The sequence below is a fragment of the Tamandua tetradactyla genome, chromosome 17 (assembly GCF_023851605.1).
Source record: "Tamandua tetradactyla isolate mTamTet1 chromosome 17, mTamTet1.pri, whole genome shotgun sequence".
NCBI classification, from domain to species: Eukaryota; Metazoa; Chordata; class Mammalia; order Pilosa; family Myrmecophagidae; genus Tamandua; species Tamandua tetradactyla.
Genome location: NC_135343.1, coordinates 11,942,759 through 11,963,131, shown reverse-complemented (window position 1 = coordinate 11,963,131; position 20,373 = coordinate 11,942,759). Strand labels below are relative to the sequence as shown.

General features: G+C 34.6%; 1 protein-coding gene across 2 annotated transcripts in view; it reads right to left on the bottom strand.

Moving 5' to 3' along the window:
• LOC143661492 (uncharacterized) overlaps window positions 1-20,373 on the bottom strand; it is a 72,327-nt gene that overhangs the window by 22,993 nt on the left and 28,961 nt on the right. For both annotated transcript variants that reach the window (XM_077135084.1, XM_077135083.1), the window contains one exon: window positions 11,035-11,061. In XM_077135084.1, coding sequence (XP_076991199.1) covers window positions 11,035-11,061 — 27 coding nt within the window. The remainder of the gene's footprint in view (window positions 1-11,034; window positions 11,062-20,373) is intronic.

The following is a 20,373-nucleotide window of genomic DNA, read 5'->3' as shown; positions in this document are numbered from 1 at the left end:
TTGTTCCTACTCCAAAGCAAATACTGCTGTATTTCAGCAAGCAAAAATGTAAACTTACAGAAGACTCCACTGTCTGCAGAAAGTTTTGCCATGGCCTACCACATGTCAATCCTGAAAAATCACTCTGATTCATACATACAGGTTTGAAACATTCAGAACACAATTATGGAGAATTTAAGTTTGTCATCCAAAGGAAAATGACCATGAAGGTGGAAACCATGACATAGAAATAAAGAAGTGGGTCATTTACTCCATAGAGAAGTAAACTAGTGTGTGGTATATAGTAGAGGCTTAATAGATATTTGGAGAATGAAGCTGAATTTGTATATTTTATTTAAGGGAATGCTTAACTGTTCCATGTTGTTGAAAAGAAATGTTAGTGAGAGAGAGATTTTATTTCAAATCAATAACAGACTATTTTCACTGTTAGAGCTGCTCAACAATGAAATTAGTTGTTGAATAATGAGTTTACCAGCTCATGACTGAAGTATTCAAACAGAAATCAGATGATTTCTGCTGAGGATACTAAATAGGATACTTTTAATTGGTTCAGATAGAATTCTGTCCAATTTAGGGAATTTAGTTAAAATTATACAACCTCTTTATTGAAATGGCTCTTACAAAGGTTCTCAGTGGCATCCCAGGATGCTAAATAGTACAGAAACATTTCAATAATCATCTAACTTAACCCATCTGCTGTATTTGACACCATTGATTACTCTCCATTTCTTGACTTTGTTTTCACTTTGGCTTCTGAGATACTGTTTCCTTTTAATTTGCCTCTCACCACATAGGCCATTTTTTTCTTACAGCTTCCTTCCTTGATTCCTTCTTATAATCCCAGTCCCAGTTTTCTTTCTCATTTCTCAGTCATACTTCCTTCTTTAAGTTCATTTTATCCCTAGGTGAGCTCATCTAGTCTCTTGGCTTTAAATAAATACTAACCGATATTTATCATAACTCCTTCTCCTTCAAAATCAGATACTTATCAACATGCTCAACATTGCCACACAGATATTTATAGATATGTCACACTTAACCCAACTCTCTGCTTTCAACCCAAAGTGACACACTTCATTGTGATGCAAATCTTTGTCCCTCAGGAAAGGAGTGATTCAAGAAAGTCACTCCATGACTTCTTGTTTCCTTCCTTACCTCACACCCAACTCATACCCAACCCCTGCAGCTCTCCCTTCAAAATATATTCAGAATTCAACCTTCTTTTCACTATCTCTAGTAGCATCAACTCTGAACCAAGTCATCATTGTTTCTCCATGTGTTATTTTAATAGCTTCTCATGGCATTTCCCTGTTTCAACCCTTGATATGCTCTATCTTATTCACATTGAGGAAGCTGGAGAGTCTGTCACCTCGCATCACTCCTCGAGTTGGAACAAAGGCCCACAATGGCCTATTTGTGGTTGGTCGAGGCCAACCAGACCCCACCATCCACTCCTAACCCACCTTCTCCTACTCTGCGGGCTTAGTCTGCTCCAATCACATTGACCTCACCCTTTCTCAGATGCCTCTACCCTTTCAATGCCTCAGGACCTTTACATTTGCTTTTACTCATGTTTGGAACATTCTTCATCCCCAGTATCCACATGCCTCGTTCTCACACCTCCATCAGGTCTCTGCTCAAGTTACTGATTGACTGTGCCTTTCTCCAACACTATTTGTATAAATTCACAGCTCCCTACCCTGGCTACTGCTTTCTTTCCTCTCTGATCTTTCATTCTCCATACAACTTATCACCACTTTTATACTATATATTTAATTATTTCATTTGTTATTAGAGCCACAACGCAAGCTCCAATCCTTCTGTTCTAATCCTAGGACCTAGAACTCAGGGCAGAATGTGGTAGACATTCCTATTTAAGTGGATGATTGAGTGTCACCAGAACAGTTTGTTGGAAGATTGGGGCATGGTGTCTCTCCCTCACGCAGCCTGACAACCTACAGCAGATGTTCCTATGTTCTGATGTGTACAAGCTGGGGAGAAGAACTATGCTTACAACTTTGCCTGGGAAACAATCCTTATCTAGGTAGAAGCCCCTCCTCTCAACCCACCAAATACTCAGAGGTGAGTTGATGGATCAGCCGTATTAGCTAAATTCACCTTGGAGAACAGTGAGGCTATAGATACACCTGGAAGATCATCTTCACTTCGAATAAAGTGTACCTTAAAAAAGCGAAGTTCATACTGTAGCCTGGAATCTGCTGGTGAATAAGATTAAGCAATTCAGTTTTAAGCATCCTAAACACTGCTAACATACCGATCGCCTTCATTGTACACTATATTATGTGCCTCCTAAACTAGGAATTTGACTTAAAATGCAACTAAAATTTATTGAATAACTGCTTTTCAATGTAGATAGCAAAATTTGCTATTTTAGAGATATAAAAGCTACATGACCTACCAAAGGTCAAATAATCAGTTTGTTTTACTAGCAAACAAATACACTGCTTTTTCATTATGTTTGGCACTCTTCTAAAGTGATTTACATATATCAATTTACCTAATGCTTATCAAATTCTAGTTGGTGGGGACTTTATTATACTCCCTTACTGCTGGAGCAACTAAAACACACAGAGGCAGTATTTGTCCAAGGTCACTTAGTCAAGTGGCAGGTCCAGGATTAAAATCCAGGCTGCCTGGCTGCAGGCACCAGGGTCTTGAGTGCTCCACTCCACTACATATTACCGAGAAAAGTTATAATTGAGTTGAGATTTAAATCCAGGTCATTTTGCTACCAACACTTATTTTCCAACTTCTTAAGTGCTGGAAAAAAGCTGCCTGACTTCTGGTAGAAAATGGGGTTTAATTTATATAATTGTATTAAAAGAAAGATAAGGACCTGAGATTTATGAAGGAGTTTGGGCAAGCTAAGAGTTTGCCTGGGATTAAATTGGTGGTCTTTACAAACAGAATGAATAAAGTATGGGTAGATGGATATGTGGGTGAGTGGATGGATGGATGGCTGGATGGATGAATGGGAGTGAGGAAGAAAGGAAGAAGGAAGAGAAGGAGGGAGGGGAGAGAAAGAGAGAGAAAGCATTTGATTTATTTCCTTGACATCAACCTCACAGGTGAGTTGTGCTAAACTTCACCAAGACTGCTTGAAAATCAAAGTAATAGAATAAATGATCAAATACCTTCTAAATGATAGTTACGGTTTTATATACACTTTGTTCTCTTGTCTTTATGCCTTAATTTGAAGAATTCCTCCATGCTTAGAATAATTGAGGGTATGTAAAGAGTTCATTCAATGCCATTACCTTCCCAAGAAATATAGTATTCTGCTGAGGGAATCTTGATGTACATTAAATGTGAACATAATGCTTAAAGAGCCAAAGAGATTTCTTCTCAATTTATCAAAGAATGGTACCTAAATGAAAGAGTAACAGTAAAGAATTTAAAAATATGTGGAGTAATAAATCCCCGTGTAGAAGATTAGCTCTTTCTGGTGTCTCAATTTTTAGCCACAGTGCACTAAGAGTTAAGGTCCTTGGTTAAAATGTTAATTTTGTATTGTTTGCCTCCACCACTACATTTCACACTCCTCAAAGAAAGCAACTCTATTCAATTTACCTTGTGCACTTATCATTAAAAATAGAAATTTAGCAGATATAAAATAGACCCAAACTGAGTAAAATATTTCTATGACTATGGCCATGACACCCAAGTAGAGTGCTAGAACTGTTGCTACATATTTGTATGGGAAATGTGAAAATCCCCAATAAATTTAGTTATAGACCTACTTTCCATGTAAAAGGTTGGCTCTTACCCAGGGCAAAGATTGGCACCCTTTCTTGGATTCATATGTCTCTCTGGCTCTACAACTATCACTAACAATAAAAATACAAGCAAAAATACCACAACCAAAAAATCTTACTCGACTCTCACACTTCCTTATGACACTGTACTGAGAGAAATATAGAAATATGAGCTGCTTCCTTTAGGGGTATATAACTGATGTCAGCACTTACACGTAAATAATTGAAGATCTACAGAAGGAATAAGAACCATCCGGGCACACACACACAAACACACACACACACACACACACATACAGACAAGAACTTGAACTTTGTGTTCAGACATACCTGAATCAAATAACCTTTATTGAGTTTATTTTCAATTTTTTAAAGAAATGTTTTATTGTAGTAACATATATTCAACTCAAAATTTTTTGCTTTAACCACTTTTAAGCTTACAATTCAATGGTATTAATTGCATCAACGATATTGTGCCACGTTAACAATATCCATTACCTAACTTTTTCATCAATTCAAACAGAAACTCAGCACCCATTGAGCAGTAACTCTCTCTTCTTCCATCCTCACCGTGACCCTTGGAAACCTATATTCTACTATCTGTCTTCTGAGTTTTTAATCTAAGGGGAAAATAAAGCATACACATTTGGGTTACACTAGGTTTACAAATTCATTGTGACAGGACAACTCATGTTATCTTCTGGGTGCTGAAAAAAATGAAGAGGTTAATACATACTTTATTTTTTTGTAGATTCCTAGAAGGCCCAATCTCCATTTGATCCAGGTTTAACACCACTGAACTTTCCTCTCTAATATGTACAGGCTTAGGTGACACTGCTTTATACTTTTGCAAAAGGAAGGCCTTTAAAAAACACTGGGAAACGCTTTCAGTATGTGTGAAATGACACATTACTTTGTGTTTGAGGGGCTTATTTTGTGTGAAAATTCAGGACTTAAGTTGTCCTGGATATGTTAGTATTTTTAAGTCTTCAATTTCAATCATCAATGATTCTGAAATGGATTTCAGATGAGGTTATCGATTTGTCTTATTTCTGAGTTAAAATTATTTTGAAATATGACTTTGTTCCAAACAAATCATGGTTCATATGTCTGAATTTCCTTCCCAAGTACATCCTGTCAACACAGCCTGCCCTTCGTGAATTTTTATGGCACATTGGTATTGCAATAGTATAGGACATATTGGGGAGAAATCAGACTTAGTATGCATTCCTATAAAATATTTCCAATTGTGCCTGTGACTCCAACAGTATTATAGGATTATAATTTGAATAAATGAATAATAAATAATGAAAAATAAAGAATAAACAAAATGTTTTTGTAACATAAGTAAGCAACTTTAAATGAGCCACATTAGAATTAATTTTAAAGAATCAAGGGCATATAAAGTAGCCTTTGTTTATAAAACATTTCAAAAATGAGTCTGCTATCACAAACCTTACTTTTTCTCATATGTCTGTTTATTTGTTAGACATTTGTTTCCCTTTAAGAGCCTTCCTCCAAACCTGGTAAGACAATTTATGGAAAGTAAATAAATATATATGCTTCCATCAATTTCATTTTTTATTCTCTTTTTTGTCTGCATGGTCTTTATAAGTATGATTTCACTGTTTAAGCAATGGATTTTGTTGGAGAAAAGAGAATTAAAGGGAGCTAAAGAGATGGTAAATTACTATTTCCTCTCTTTTAATTATAATTTCTTTCCCACTCAGAAACATTTTCACAGAAAACAGTTTGTGTCAATTCAATGAGAATATGAAATAAGGACAAGAGGTTTCTCATAGAGCATTCTAAATGCCTGTTTGAACAGTTTGAGGGATCTAAATATTCTCTCATTGAAAAAAATTGACTGTATGTATCACGAGTTTTATTTATTTTAGACTAGGAAATTCATTGTTGTCTGTACAAATATGTGCTGAGCTTCACTGAAATTTAAAAAAATTCTATATATTTGTTTTGTGTGTGTGTGTATATATATCTATATATATACACATACATATATTGGGTCAGAGTATGAGATTCATTATTTTTAAAAGAAGCAAAACTTATGGGAGAATGGCAAAATAAACTTAGCTCTAGCCTTTAATCATCAGAGATATGTACTAGGAAAAAAAACAAGACAGAAAGAGGGATGGGTCAGAGCAGAAAAGGGAGGACAAAGGATGGGGTTTAATTCCTGGAGAAGTGCAGATCTAATCAGAGGGCCAATGGAAACTGAAGCTGATGTTTCAGAGTAGGAGACAGTAAGCACTACGTCAGAGAGGCATTTTTAAAGGACTTAATGAAGGGGCAAAAGAACTGGTCCTCCTTAATTCTGATGCATTGCATCTTTCTGACAAATTATAATATTTCTGTTATAATAGTATAACTGCGTGTTTTCCAAGTTTCCCTGCAGACTCTCTTGCATGTGTCTTGTGTTAGTTTTCTATTGCTGCATAACAAATGACCACAAAATTAGGGACTTGAAACTAAACAAATATGTTCGTTCACTCTTCTGTAGGTCAGAAGAGCAGGTGGGCTTGGCTTATGCTTTGCTCAGGTTCTCACAAAGCTGAAATCAAAGTGCCGTTCCAGTTGGGATCTTATCTAGAGGCTCTCAGGAAAAATCCACATTGTGGCTCATTCCAGTTTGGGTGGAATCTAGATCCTTGAGGCTGTAGCTATGAAGGCCCTGTTTTCATATGTCCTGTCAGCCAGGACTGTCTCTCTATTTCTGGAGACCATCCGCATTCCTTTTTTGCATGGCGCCCTTCACCTTTTTGTTTTTTTAAACTTTTTTTAATTGTATAAAATAACGTATATACAAAGCAAAGGAAGAAAAAAGCAATAGTTTCAAAGCACTCTTCAATATGTAGTTATAGGACAGATCCCATAGTTTGTCATGGGCTACCATACTATCATCTCACATTTTTCCTTCTAACTGTTCCAGAATATAGAAGGCTAGATGGAGTAAATACTTTTTTTTACCATCACACTTGGTTCTTTTTTGTGAAAAATAATATATATACAAAAAAGCAATAAATTTCAAAGCACGCACCACAATTAGTTGTATAACAGCCTTCAGAATTTGGCATGGCTACAATTCCACAATTTTAGGTTTTTACTACTAGCTGCTCTAAGATGCTGGAGACTAAAAGAAATATCCATTTAATGATTCAGCAATCACATTCATTTGTTAAACCCTACCTTCTCTGTATAGCTCCACCATCACCTTTGATCTTTCTATCCTTCTCTTTAGGGGTGTTTGGGCTATGGCCATTCTAACTTTTTCATATTGGAAGGGGCTGTCAATACTATGGGGTAGGGAGATGGAACTATCTGATGTTCTGGAGAGGCTGGGCCCTCTATGTTTCCGGACTTATCTGGACCAGGAACCCATGTGGAGGTTGTAGGCTTCTGGAAAGTTACCCTAGTGCATGGAACTTTTGTAGAATCTTATATATTGTCCTAAGTGTTCTTTAGGATTGGCTGGTTTTTGGTTGGGGTTTGGCGAGTTATGATAGGTAGCAATGTCTAACTGAAGACTGCATAAGAGTAACCCCTCTCGACTCGATTTGAACTCTCTCAGCCACTGATACTTTATTAATTACACTTCTTTTCCCCCTTTTGGTCAGGATGGAATTGTTGATCCCATGGCACCAGGGCTGGACTCATCCCTGGGAGTCATCCAGTTCCCCCCTGGATATCATGTCCCATGTAGGGGGAAGGGCAATGATTTCACTTACAGAGTTGGGCTTAGAGAGACTGAGGTCACATCTGAGCAACAAAAGAGGTCCTCCAGAAGTAACTCTTAGGCATACCTTTAGGTAGGTTAAGCTTCTCTGCTACCTACATAAGTTTCATAAGAACAAGCCTCAAGAGCAAGGGCTTGGCCTATTGATTTGGGTGTCCCTGATTTTTGAAACAGTATCAGGGGATTCCCTGATGGTAAAGTTTAATAGTTCCATGTTTTTTCTTCTATCTGTCAACGGACTTTGCCAGTAGTTTTTGATTATCTGCTTAATAATGCCCCCCTTTATCTTTAAACAAAAAAGGCATGCCAGGTCCTTTTCAATTTGAATCTCTTGACTTTTTCTTCTACCACCAGCCACAGAAACTCTATATTTTTGAAAGGGTTCACTGAATTGGGTGTGGAGCACCCTGATAATCACCCTATTTTAAGAAGACCAAGTCAACTGATTAGTTACCTTAATTACATCTATAAAATACCTTCTGCCAAGTAATATAATATAATCACAGAAATAATGCCCAAGGGAGGGACATATGCAAGGACAAGGGTCATTTCCAGAATTTTGCCTGACCCATGCCTTTGGCAATTTGGATGACTAGGGATTGCTTTCACAGAAGCAGATTTTTTAAAGTTCACTCAACACTTTAGTGTTTCCACATAACTAAGTAAAGCTAAATTATGGACTCAAAAATTTTTTTAAAAGTTAATCATTAAAAATATAAATCATCATCATAATAAAAGCAATATATTTAATGAAAAGAAGAAGAAAAAAAGTTAGTAATTAGAAGTTAACAAAGGAAAGAAAACCTCTCCTGGCTATAATCTCAAAAAACTGTCTTCAAGGAAAAAGAATGAAAGAAAATGACTCTTACCTCATGCCCCCTCTTAAAGAAGAGTACATAGCTGAAGTGAAGAGAAGTGCATAGGTATTTAAAAATCCCACAACCCAATTTGGACACCAGCTGAATGGTAAGATGTGTGGACAAGCTTAGAGAAAACATGCAGATTGTTCTTTTAGTTCAGTAGCAGTCCTAGATCAACTCAAGAACTAACTGGTTTGAGAAAACAGCTGTCACTTGCCATTTGCTTTTTCCAGACAGGGAAGCAAGCTAGAAGAGAGAAACCTACTAATACTAATTATCCCCAGCATTTAAAAAAAATCTAGTAAAAAGGAAGACAAAAGAAAGCATCTCACGAATGAGAACAAATCTCCTGAAGGAATGAGAGGGAAGTGGAATATTGTTAGCAGAGCCAAGGAGAATCCTTCTCCAAATGAGAGCAATGTCAGGGCCAAACCCCATGGGTTTACCTCTCACTTAACTCACCAGAGAAGTAAAGGTGACTAAAAACGACTGGGAACAGCTGCTGGGGAAGGGACCTAAAACCAGGAAACTAAACATCTGAGGCAGATTATTTCTGTCTGGAAAAAGTTCCAAGCTTTCCATCTTGAATTGGAAAGAATTACAGGAAGCCTGAGGAAAATACCATAAAACACAGCAAGGAGGTCTACTGAGAAAGGTTTTTTTTAAAACAGAATTTCAGAAGGGAAAACAAACACCAAGTTCACCAACCACAATTTCCCAGTGCAGTAGCCAAGGTAGCCAAGATACCAAGTCCCCTTTTTGCATCCTCAGGCAATGGGATTATATTCAGACCTTGGTTTTCAAACTTCTCTATTCAAGGAGAATTCATGCTTAAGAACAAAACAAAACAAAAAATAATGTCTTTGGAGTAGTTTCCATATTAACCACACCTAGGACAATACATATGATAGTTCAACAATACAAAATAAGGCAAGTTTTGCAGGTTGGCAACTCACCTAAATGCAGCAGAAATGTTTGGGTCCAAATCAAGTCCAAATATATTCTGCAGCCACCCTATCCCAGCTAGCCGTGGGATTCTGGGGAGTGAGCAAATACAGTTGACTGAAATTTGAGGCCACTGTCAGATGCAAGGAGCAGAGGTCATTGCACATAATTTCCTTGAGATACGCTCTGGAAAGGATATCCAGCAAGTACTTCATAATCTATCTCATATCCTCCTTAGCACAAGGTTGTTCTTCAACTATGATTATAATCTACTGAATATATGATTTGCCTAAACCATTAAGTCAACAAACATCCTCTAAAAATTCAAGGACTTAGACTAAAACCAACTGGAGGAAAGGGAGAGCCAGAGCCAGAGAGAAGGACAAAGGATACAATATGTTATGAGAAGGTTGATGCCATAAATTCTTAGGTGAAAAATAATGACATTAATTATCATAAAACATAAATTCAAAGAAAGTTCACAGATAAATTGACAAAAACAACAGTTGCTTTTAAGCTCACTTTTTTACAACATAATTTTCAAAAATTGGTGCTATATCACGTTTCAAAGCCTAAACTCTATGTATTTCTATGTCATACACACTTAGAAGAAATTTCTTTTTACTCTGACACAAGGTAAGGTGGACTCAAGTGTATGTCTGTTTCTTGAGTGTGGTTTCATATGTATTTGCCTTATCAATATTCTTTAAATTGTACACTTGGATTTAATGCAATCATTAAATGCACTATTATGTATGTTATAATTCACATATTAAAAGAATACAGATAGAATAAGTGTGAACAAGATATGACATCAATAAGAAACAATTTCATGCCAGATTAAAGTATGTTTACATAACTAATTGAAAAAAGTATTTAAAAAACAGCCTTTTCCACATGTAACAAAGAGAGAAATGAAGGCGTGATAGTCACTCAAAAGCCAAAGGAGGTATGAAAGACAGACAAGAAGACATGGAGCAGGATCAATTAGTGATGTATAAGAGCAGTTAGAAATTATGAATGTAAAATATAGAAATTGCAATAGAACACTTCCAAGATCAACTATAGAATGAGCTTAGTTGAAGAGACAATTAGTAATTAGAAGATGGTTCTGAGGAAGTCACTTAGAACTCTATACCTAAAGAAAATCTGAGAGAACATAGAAGAAATAGATGAATTGAGGCTACCAAATAATCCCAATAGCGTTTTGGGAAAGAGAAAGTTGAGAGTTCGTTGCAGAAATCTTCAAAAACAAAATAGTTAACAACAATCCAAAACTCAAGTAAGAAATTTGTTTAGATTTTTAAAATACATTAAAGAGACCAAGCATGATAAATAAAAATAAATTGTCACTACACACTTCGTGTTAAAGCTGCAGACCATCAAGCATAAAGAGAATGTGTTAAAATAGAAAAAATACAGGTCACAGAATAGGAAAAACACATGACCAAAATGTTGTGGCAGTGGGGTGGGGTGGGGGGAACTCAATCTCATTAGTTATTGGGAAATGCAAGTTTAAGTTATTGTTTTTGGCAGTTCCTAATACATTTGATTTTTTAAGTGTAAAATTTGAATACTATCAAGTGTTGTAGACTCTCTGGGGAAAGGGTCCTCACACACTGCTGGTGTCAGTAAGCAGGAGGATGGAGTGGACCAATTGCTGGTGGCTTTGAAAACAAACATAAACTGCATATGTTCTTACCAGTCTTTTCTCTTCTTGGTTTCCAACCTAGAGAAACATACAAACATGTTACAGAATGTACAAGAATGTCCCTGACAGTGTTGTTTACAGTAGGGGGGAAAAAAAGCAGTTCTAAAGGAGCAGCAATTGTTAACCAAAGTGTAGTAAAATTATGCTATGGAATACCATTTGACACTTAAAGAGAATGAGATCAATCTACAATTCCTCACGTAGAAAGATCTGACAGAGGTTGTCAGAGAAAATGTATGCTACTGAATGTGCATGCAGAGTAATGCCATTTACATTTATTTTTTTAAAAAGTAAGAAAGAATAGCAGCATAATCATACTTGTCTCTTGGGAGAAGGATGGAGGCCATGTATGGCCCAAGAATATTTAGCTTTATTTGCAATACATGTATTTATGTAATAATGCAATTAATATTTTCATAAAATAACAAATGTAAATAACCAGGAACTGAGTACCCATACTCTTTCAGATGTTTATATAGGCAGAGAAAAGCGAAGAACAATTCATAAGCATGGTTAGCTTTTTTGCTGCTGGTCCCAAAGAACCTAACCCTTTTGTGCATGGAATTATGCACACTGTCTTGCTATAATGCATCCAGATGGTAACTCTAATAAGGTACATTTGAGATCTTTCATTAATGTAATTTTTTTGTATGCTGTATGGCAGGGGTCACATTTCATTCTTTTTCCATACGAGTATACCATTATTACAGCATCATTTGTTGAATGCTTTTGTTTGTTTGCTTGCTTGTTTGTTTTGGGGAAGTGCATGGGTCAGAAATCGAACCCAGGTCTCCCGCATGGCAGGCGAGAATTCTACCACTAAACTACCCTTTCATCCATTTGCAAGTGCAGTTATATAAGTTTGTCTTTTCACTATGATTTCTCTAGAAAATTCACCATTTATAAACTTGCCTAAAGCTTTGCTTTGCTTTTGGTAGCAGTTGCTTATCTCACCAACACTTCTAAAAAACCATTTTGGTTTTTGATCAAGAATAGTTATTGAGAATAGAATTGAGAATAGGTTCTTCTTCAAATCCATGGTTTGGAATAAGGAATTAAAAGTTATTATTGAATTTTGGGATTGAGAGTTTTATAATTTTTAATCAGTGAATATTTTTAGAAGCTCCCTAAAGAGACTGAAAGAGCAGAACCTCACATAGAACATATTTAGATTTTGGGCACAGAAGAAAATGATGTTTGGCCTAGAAATTACACCATTACACAAAAATAACCAAGACTTGAATGAACACTATAGGTAATGCTCTTATTTATTTTGAGCCTTTAAAGAGGATTCTGAATATTTTTTGGTGTTAATACCTTCAAAAATTTTAATGTTATTGAAAACCTTTTAATTAACATTTTAAAATAAATCATTAATTAGAGGAGAATGTTAGAATCAAAGAGATTATAAATGATTGAATTAATGATATGCTAGACTTGAATTTCTCACCTTTGCTCACCTCTAATTTTAAATCTGAACTGATATCATGATGATGTATTTCCTTAATGAGGAAAAGGAAAGTTTGTGAAGCTGGAATTAGAATATCACCAGTTTCAGTTTAAATTTTGTTTCTCCTTTGAAAAGCACTACTTGCACTCATGGAACTAATTTTTTTCATTCTAGTATGTTCTCATATAATTAATGATTGATGTCATTATATGCACACAGCAGAGGCAGAATATGAGGCACTAAGATATTTTGGTATCTCAAGGTCAAAATGTAGCATTGTCAATCTGATGCCAAGTGATTCTAATGGAAAGTGCAAAGCCCAGGTGCTATTTTTGCAACAAGATCAGTGTTGTCACTGGAACTGTCATTTCCAAACTTCAGTTTAGGTAAAGATTTGGTATCAAGAAGTAATGGTTTCTGCTGTGCATGTGGATGGCATTTTCACATTAATATTAAAATTTTTAAATGATCAATACATCATTTGAATGATGATGACCAGGAACCCATAACTTATATTCTTTTCTTCAGGATTATATTATTAGTTCATTTTGAAAAGCTCTTACTATTTATGTCTCTGTTTTTACTAATGTATTTCCTAAGTGCACTCGGATCGACAGTAGGAATAATTGATAGACAACAGAGAGGAATGTTACCTACACATACAAAAACGCTATAAGATTGGGTTAAATTTTTTTCATGAATAACCCATGCTTGATTTAGTGATGACTGTGCAAAATATTTTTAGAACTTGATAAAACCGTAATGTCAAAGTTTTTCTCTTTATTTCCTATCCTGAGTTTATATGGAAATCATGTATAGTACGGAGATGGCAAAGTGAGTCAGCATCCTTAGTGAAATAAAATAAAATAAACATGATTTGATATGAATCTAAAGTACAGAAATGTAGCACAGCTCACTCATTAGAGTTCGTTCCTAACTCTGGGCCTGGCTTTATAGAAAGTACTGTGCTTCTAAGCTTAGCATTTCTCTGTGATTTTTGTTTTTTACCCACCAAAAAAATTATCAGGAATGATTCAAGATGGAAATGCACTCATTTTCATGAAAGTGATGACGACAGATGATTCATTCTCCTACCAGTTCCTAGGTCATAATTGGCCTTGTTAACAAAAATAAAATACAATTTACTCATTGCCATATACTCTAAAGTTTTATGATGCTTTCTTGCTTGTTTTTCTATATGGGAATGTAGCGCAAACCACAGCAAAAGATAGTTAGCATAAGGCAATTTCAGTTCCCAAGACAAAGAATATCAGTTGTCAAAACATTTTTTTATTTTGATTTTTACTTTTGTAACGAAAGAATATTGGTTGGAATATACCAACAATAAGAAAATTGCCACCCTTTTTAGATTTGCTTAAATCCAAATATTCTGATGATTGAAATTTAAATTTGCAAAAAATTTGTCGTAAGTGATGCTGAAAGGGAATAAGAATCTCAACATTATCAAAAACTGCTGTGAATCGCCTTAAATATGTTCCTTCTCATTTTTTCCAGCAGTTAAGTCATTGGAAATTTTTGTGAAAAAAAGACTCAACATCTAGCACTCTTATAAAATGTATTTTCTTATTTAGAAAAACTGAGGGATTCTTTGGCAGGCTAGATAATCTCCAAGCAAAAACCAGTGTTTTAAAATGTGTTCTCAGGAAACCTAAAAGCTTTATTTTTGGCAATACGAGTCAACATGCTGTCAGTTACCTCCTCCAAGATGCAATTACAGTCAGCACTAAATAATTTTGAGCTTCCGGCAAAAGGCTACATTCAAAAAAGGTTTCCGCAGACCTATAAGCAAATACACTTCTTCTAAAATAACTAGAAAAGCAAAACCTTACTGAAGCTATTTTCTTGCAGTTAGATCATGGTGGAAAAGTTTGGTGAATGGCTGTTTTTTATTATTGAATATTACCTTCAAGAAGCAAAAAAACAGTAAGATTAGATTACCTTTTATAAATTGCCAAGAGATGCTTTGTCACCATTTTAAATTTTCTGAGAAGGGAGAGCAAAATTAAGAGCCCCCTGTAGTCTGTTTTAGCTTTTGGGGTGAATATCTCTTAACTCTTACTATATGAACTTCAATTGCAGATCACCTGCCAACTCTTGGGTGTTAAAAGGATACTAATTTGTGTAGCCTTCAAATATCTCAAAAGGGAAGTTATGAGATGAATAATATTTTTCCACAGTACATTTATGGAAGCAAAGACAAGGATATGAAAATTGATTCATCAAATATCTTAAAGAATTTCGGTGGTATAAGTGGTAATTCGACAGCTGTTTTCTGCTAAATCCTCAAAAGCAATTGTCATCATCAAAATAGAATAAAATATACTGGGGTGAAATTGTTTCAATGACTCTTAGAAAAGAGGAATTCATAATTATAATCTGTGGGCTAAGAAGCATTGCTGAGATCTTTTCTTTTGGTTATGAGCATATCAAATGAAGCAGCAACTTTACCCCATCCAATGATGGAATATAGTCAATAAACTGCTAAGGCCATTCTAAAGCCATTGCATTCAGTCACTATCCAGGAAAGTATTTAACCATGCTATAATATAAAAAGTACCATTTGAAGCCAAGTTATTATCTATTTCTTGTTATCTATTATTTATTTTCTAAAAAAAAAAACTAAATTGGCTATAATGGGAAGCCAGAGAAGACCTGCATGTTTAATTCACTATTAAGTGATCTATGTAGATTCCTATACAAGCACATTTCATTGAGATAACATATATTATCTAATATTAACTCTATTCTCTAAATACAGCATTCATATAAATTGAAAATTACTGTCCCATTGATGGATATTATGGAAGAATGTTTAACTTTATTTATGTTTATTTGTCAGCAGCACGTCATGCAAACATCAAGACAATTGATTTTTTTATTATTTTTATATTTTATTTATTTTATATTTTTATATTATTATTTTATAATAAATAAAATATAAAAATTCCCTGTGGGAATTCAGAGGTGAATAGAGTATGATGTCTTCAAGAAGCTAATAATGGAGAACTTATGATATGCTAGTCATATCTTAGCACTATAATGTAAACCTTAGATGTCTACTTAAAATTCTTTATATAGAGTTCTAAAAGTACTTCAGTAGTATACCATCATATATTTAAATTATGTGTATCTTTCTAATTTAGAAATTCTGTACTTTGTGTTCTCTTAAACCAGAATATATAGATATAATCTGGTAGTATAGAAAGAAAACGGAATATAAACTATGTCCTGATTTCACAAAGGATGTTTTACAGAATAGGAAACTTTAAGGGCCAATGCAAAAATGGAAAGAAAAAAAAAAGGAAGTTCTGTTTTATTAGTAATCTGGGAAATACAAATTTCAGGCATAATGAATGGCAGTTTAAGTTTTTAGGTTTTAAAGCAAAAAAAACACTGAAGCTCTGATAAAAACACATGTTAACTATGATGTGGAATTATAGCAACAATCATATAGCGAGAGGAGCGTAAATTAATAAAGCACCTTGGAAAGCAGTTTAGCATTATTTTGTAGAGACAAACGTGCAAATTGTTACTTCTAGGTAAATGCATTCTACATGTGTTCTACTTTTATAGGAGACCTATACAAATATTTATGGCATTGCTATACCCAAATTGCAAAAACCCAAAAGGACCATACACGTGAAAATAGAGAAATGTTTTGCTATAGTCACAGAACTGAATACTGTATAACAGTGAAAATGGTCTGCTGTATACACTGATATAAATTAATATCACAAACATGTTGTTGGATTAAAAGACAAGATTTAAAGTATTACCAAGAACATTATGTCATTGATATACATTTTACAAACACACAAACTAAATTATAAAGTTACATAATGTATGGCAAAACTGAAGGTTAAGGAAAAGCAAAACACATAATTTCAGTTATGGTTATGACAGTTGGAAAGAGACAATGTCAATATATGTGCCCATATGTTAAATAGAAGTGTGATCGTATTAATAGTCTAGTTTTTAGTTCATTACTGAAAACTGGTTTATTTTATTATTCTATTTACCTTCATATGTTTCAAATGGTCTTTGGTGTGTGCTAACTACTTCATATATATTGAATCTTCATAATAACTCTATATGATAGAAATGACTATTTCATTTTACAATGAGCAAACAGACAAAAAAGAGATGAAGCAACCGAATGAAATCACTCAGTTTATAAGATGTTGAACTAAGATTTCCACAGGAACTACAAACCTAAGGCAGCCTATAACATTTAAACTATGAATTCCCTGCATAAAAACAATTTTAAAAATAAAAGAACAAAATAATCAACATTTTACTCTGGTGACTCCTCAGTGGATAATTTATGCAAACTGGTTAGTGAAGCAGAAGTAATAATACTTAGAAAGTCTTGAGATAATATATTACTGCAAAATATAAAATTGTTTTGATAAAGAACGCTAAGCATCTCTCTTAAAGAGAACCAACTAGATTAAAAATCTCTCATTGACCTTCTCTAGGGATTTAGGGAAAACACTACAAAATATGGGCAAATATACACTGAAGTAAATTAATTCACTAAAATAATGGTCATCATACTTCAAAGCTACTATGAGGGTTATTGCAAAATTGTGCAGATGAAAAGAGAATAGTAATACCAGCTAATATTGAGTGTACACTCTGAGCTGTCATGTGTCTATCTGATTCTGCATTCTGTTCCTAACAGATACTAAGTGCTCTTTCTATTATGCCACATAAATTCTCTATTTTTAATGAGTTTTTCAATACTGAAATAAATGTTTTGCGTATCTGTAAGCCTACATACATTTATATCTTTTGAATCTCTACAATCTTTAAAATACAATAGTTGGAATCCTGATTGCTTATAAAGGAAAAACAAGCAATCAGAAACAAATCAAAATAATACACAAACCCAAGCCACATTTCTTCTACTAATCCCCCTAAATCTGCTTCTATTTCAGCATTTCAGAATCCTCATTTTGATGCTAGCATGCATCTTTAGATACACATACATTAGAATGCATCATTTTCTCTTTGAGTATAGTTAGCAGAGAGTTCTGAGTAACATAAAAAGAAATGTAAAGTCTTCAAAATAATTAAAGTATTCACGCAGCCTGGTGGGATGTAGCTATGACAAAGATCAAAGAGGTACATTTAACAACATGATTTAATCAAAGTTAAATGCACTCTCTCAATTAAGCATGAATGTGGCATTTAATGTCAGAGCTTATGCTTACAGGACTTAAATTGCACACCCTGTGATGAGTAACTTTCCCTTCATAGTAAACTCACCCTGGGGCCTGTGTCTGTTTAAAATAGAAGTCCATGGAATGTGAGGTTGGATGTACGTGTGTTGGGGGAGGAATTGGCAAGGTGGCAGAGTTCCCAGAGAAGCGTCTCACTCTTCTGAGAACTGTATGCAAATCTCAGTGATGGTAACACCCTTTTCTTCCCTTCAAGGTCTTGAAGCAGGGAAATAGATCCAGCACTCGCACAGAAAAGAGGGGAATGTTCTAAATGAACTACTGAATTATGTTCTGCTAATTTCAATCCCCCTAATTCTATCAGTGGCATTTCATCCCTTGTGCCCATAAATTAAACAGAAATGTGATCTTATTAATTAAAGAGAGGGTCCATCTTTCTTGCAGTCCCAAGATTATCTCAGAGGATCTTCTAATAAATTAAGAACTGCTTAAAAGAGCTGGAAGCAAACAGACATTAATATGATTTTTCTTTTCTTTTGCAGACACGCGCCTTAATATGTTTGATCATATTGGCTAAAGCGTATGTACCCCACTCTGTGCCAGTCACTATTTAAAGCATATGTATATCATTCTTAATTTCACTGTTAACCTCTGAGCTTGGTGATATCATCATCATCGAAAGAAATCAAGCTTCGTGAGGTTAAATAACTTTATAGAGTCACACACGTTGTAAGACCTATAAACAAGTTTACAAATCCAGTCCGTCTTATTCCAGCACCTAATCATTATCATCTGAGCAATTTGAATAACTACAGCCCCACTACCATGACCCCCGTTCCAGATTATATATTGAATCAAAAGTAGTTCTATTTTTCCTGGCTATAAAACAATATTTTTTCAGTATAAAATAGATAAGGTCTAAAGGAAAAAAGCAAATAACCTATAATGCCATCACACAAGGATAACTTTTCAGCTTATAGTCTTTCCTCATTTATTCTAAGTATTCACTCATATATATAAACATACACATAAATATACAAATTTATAGATATTTACAGAGAGATGGGGAGAGAGAAAAATAAAAATAAAGTGGTGCTTAAGAGAGAATATAGCGTATGGACACACCTGTTACCCAAGTTCAAATGCCCCTTTGCTTCCTGAGTAATTCTTCAAATTACTTTACCTTTCTGTGTTTTGCTTTTCTAACCTGTAAGATAGGATGTATAATTGTATGTATCTATCTAAGATATTTCCATTATAATTGGTATGGTGCATCCCCTATCCCTTGCTGCCTGCTTTCTTTTTAATAAATATCAAATATTTTTACATGTTAATGAATGTGTACATACTTTTTAATGGCTGCATAGATCAGCTTCTTTAGATCAATATTTTTACCATGTAGCTGTACTTTATTCACTTTTATTGTCATAGAATAGTCCAGTGTTCCTACTACAGTTTATTTATCAACTCTCTTAAATGGGCATCTGGGTTGATTCCAGTTGGAGGCTGTTGCAGATAATACTATGGTAAGCATTCCTTCATGTGCATCTTGGTGCGCATATTAAATGTCTATTCCACAAAAAGAGCCCCCTTTTATTGCTGTTGACAAGGTTCTAGTGTAAATTCTAACACCATGGCCAATTTCAAGCCACCATCAGTGTGAGAGTCAGGTTGCAAACTTCTGAACACTTAACAGTTGGCTTTTCAGTACGAGTTAGTTTCAGCACACTACTGTTTGAACATATAATTTTACACACACAAACACTTTGGAATGGAATTGCTAAACTGTAGAGTACGTAATTGGGTAACTTGGGTGGAAAGTGCCAAATAGTTTTCCCAAGGGATATTACCAATATACACCCTACCAGCAGGGTATAAGAGCACCCATTGGGGGCCAATCCATCACCATTTCTTAGTCTGCTTCATTTCAATCATTCCGTAGGGTATGTGGTAGCATCTCCTTGCGATTTTAATTTCCATTTCCCCTAGTGCCATTGAGCTTAAGCATATTTCGTGGGTTTATGACCATGTCAATATTCTCATGTTTCTTCAAGCCTTTTGTCCATTTTCTGCTTACTTGTCTATTTATTTACGTTGATTTTAGAAGATCTTAGATATTTTGGATATTTCATTGTTTTATGTGTTGAAAATTTCTTTGCCAAGTCTATAGCTTACCTTCTCACTCTCTTAATAATGTCTTTTTGGTGAACAATCTTACTCTTACTGTAGGCAATTTTTTTTTTTATCTTAACCTCCCAGTTAGAGTTTTTGTTTCTTGTTTGAGAAATAGTTGACTTCTCTGAGGTCATGAAGATATTCTCTTTTATTGAACTCTAGATTCTTTATTTTTTGCCTTTCATATTTTGATTTATTGTCCACATAAAATATACTTTTACATATGGCATGAGGTAGGACCCAAATGGTAATTTTAGTTTTATGGATTTAAAATGCTCCTGTATCAGTTATTCAAAAGTATTTTACTTTCCTAGCTCTGGAATATGCTCTTTTTTAAAAATTGACACATATATTTGAGAGTTTATCTAGAATTTCTATTCTAATCCTCTGCTTTATTTATTTTTACACCAATACTACACTATCACTATTGTACCTACAGGAGCATTATAAAACATCTGGAGTAAACAAATCCACTCACTTTTTCTCTATGAGAAAACATAG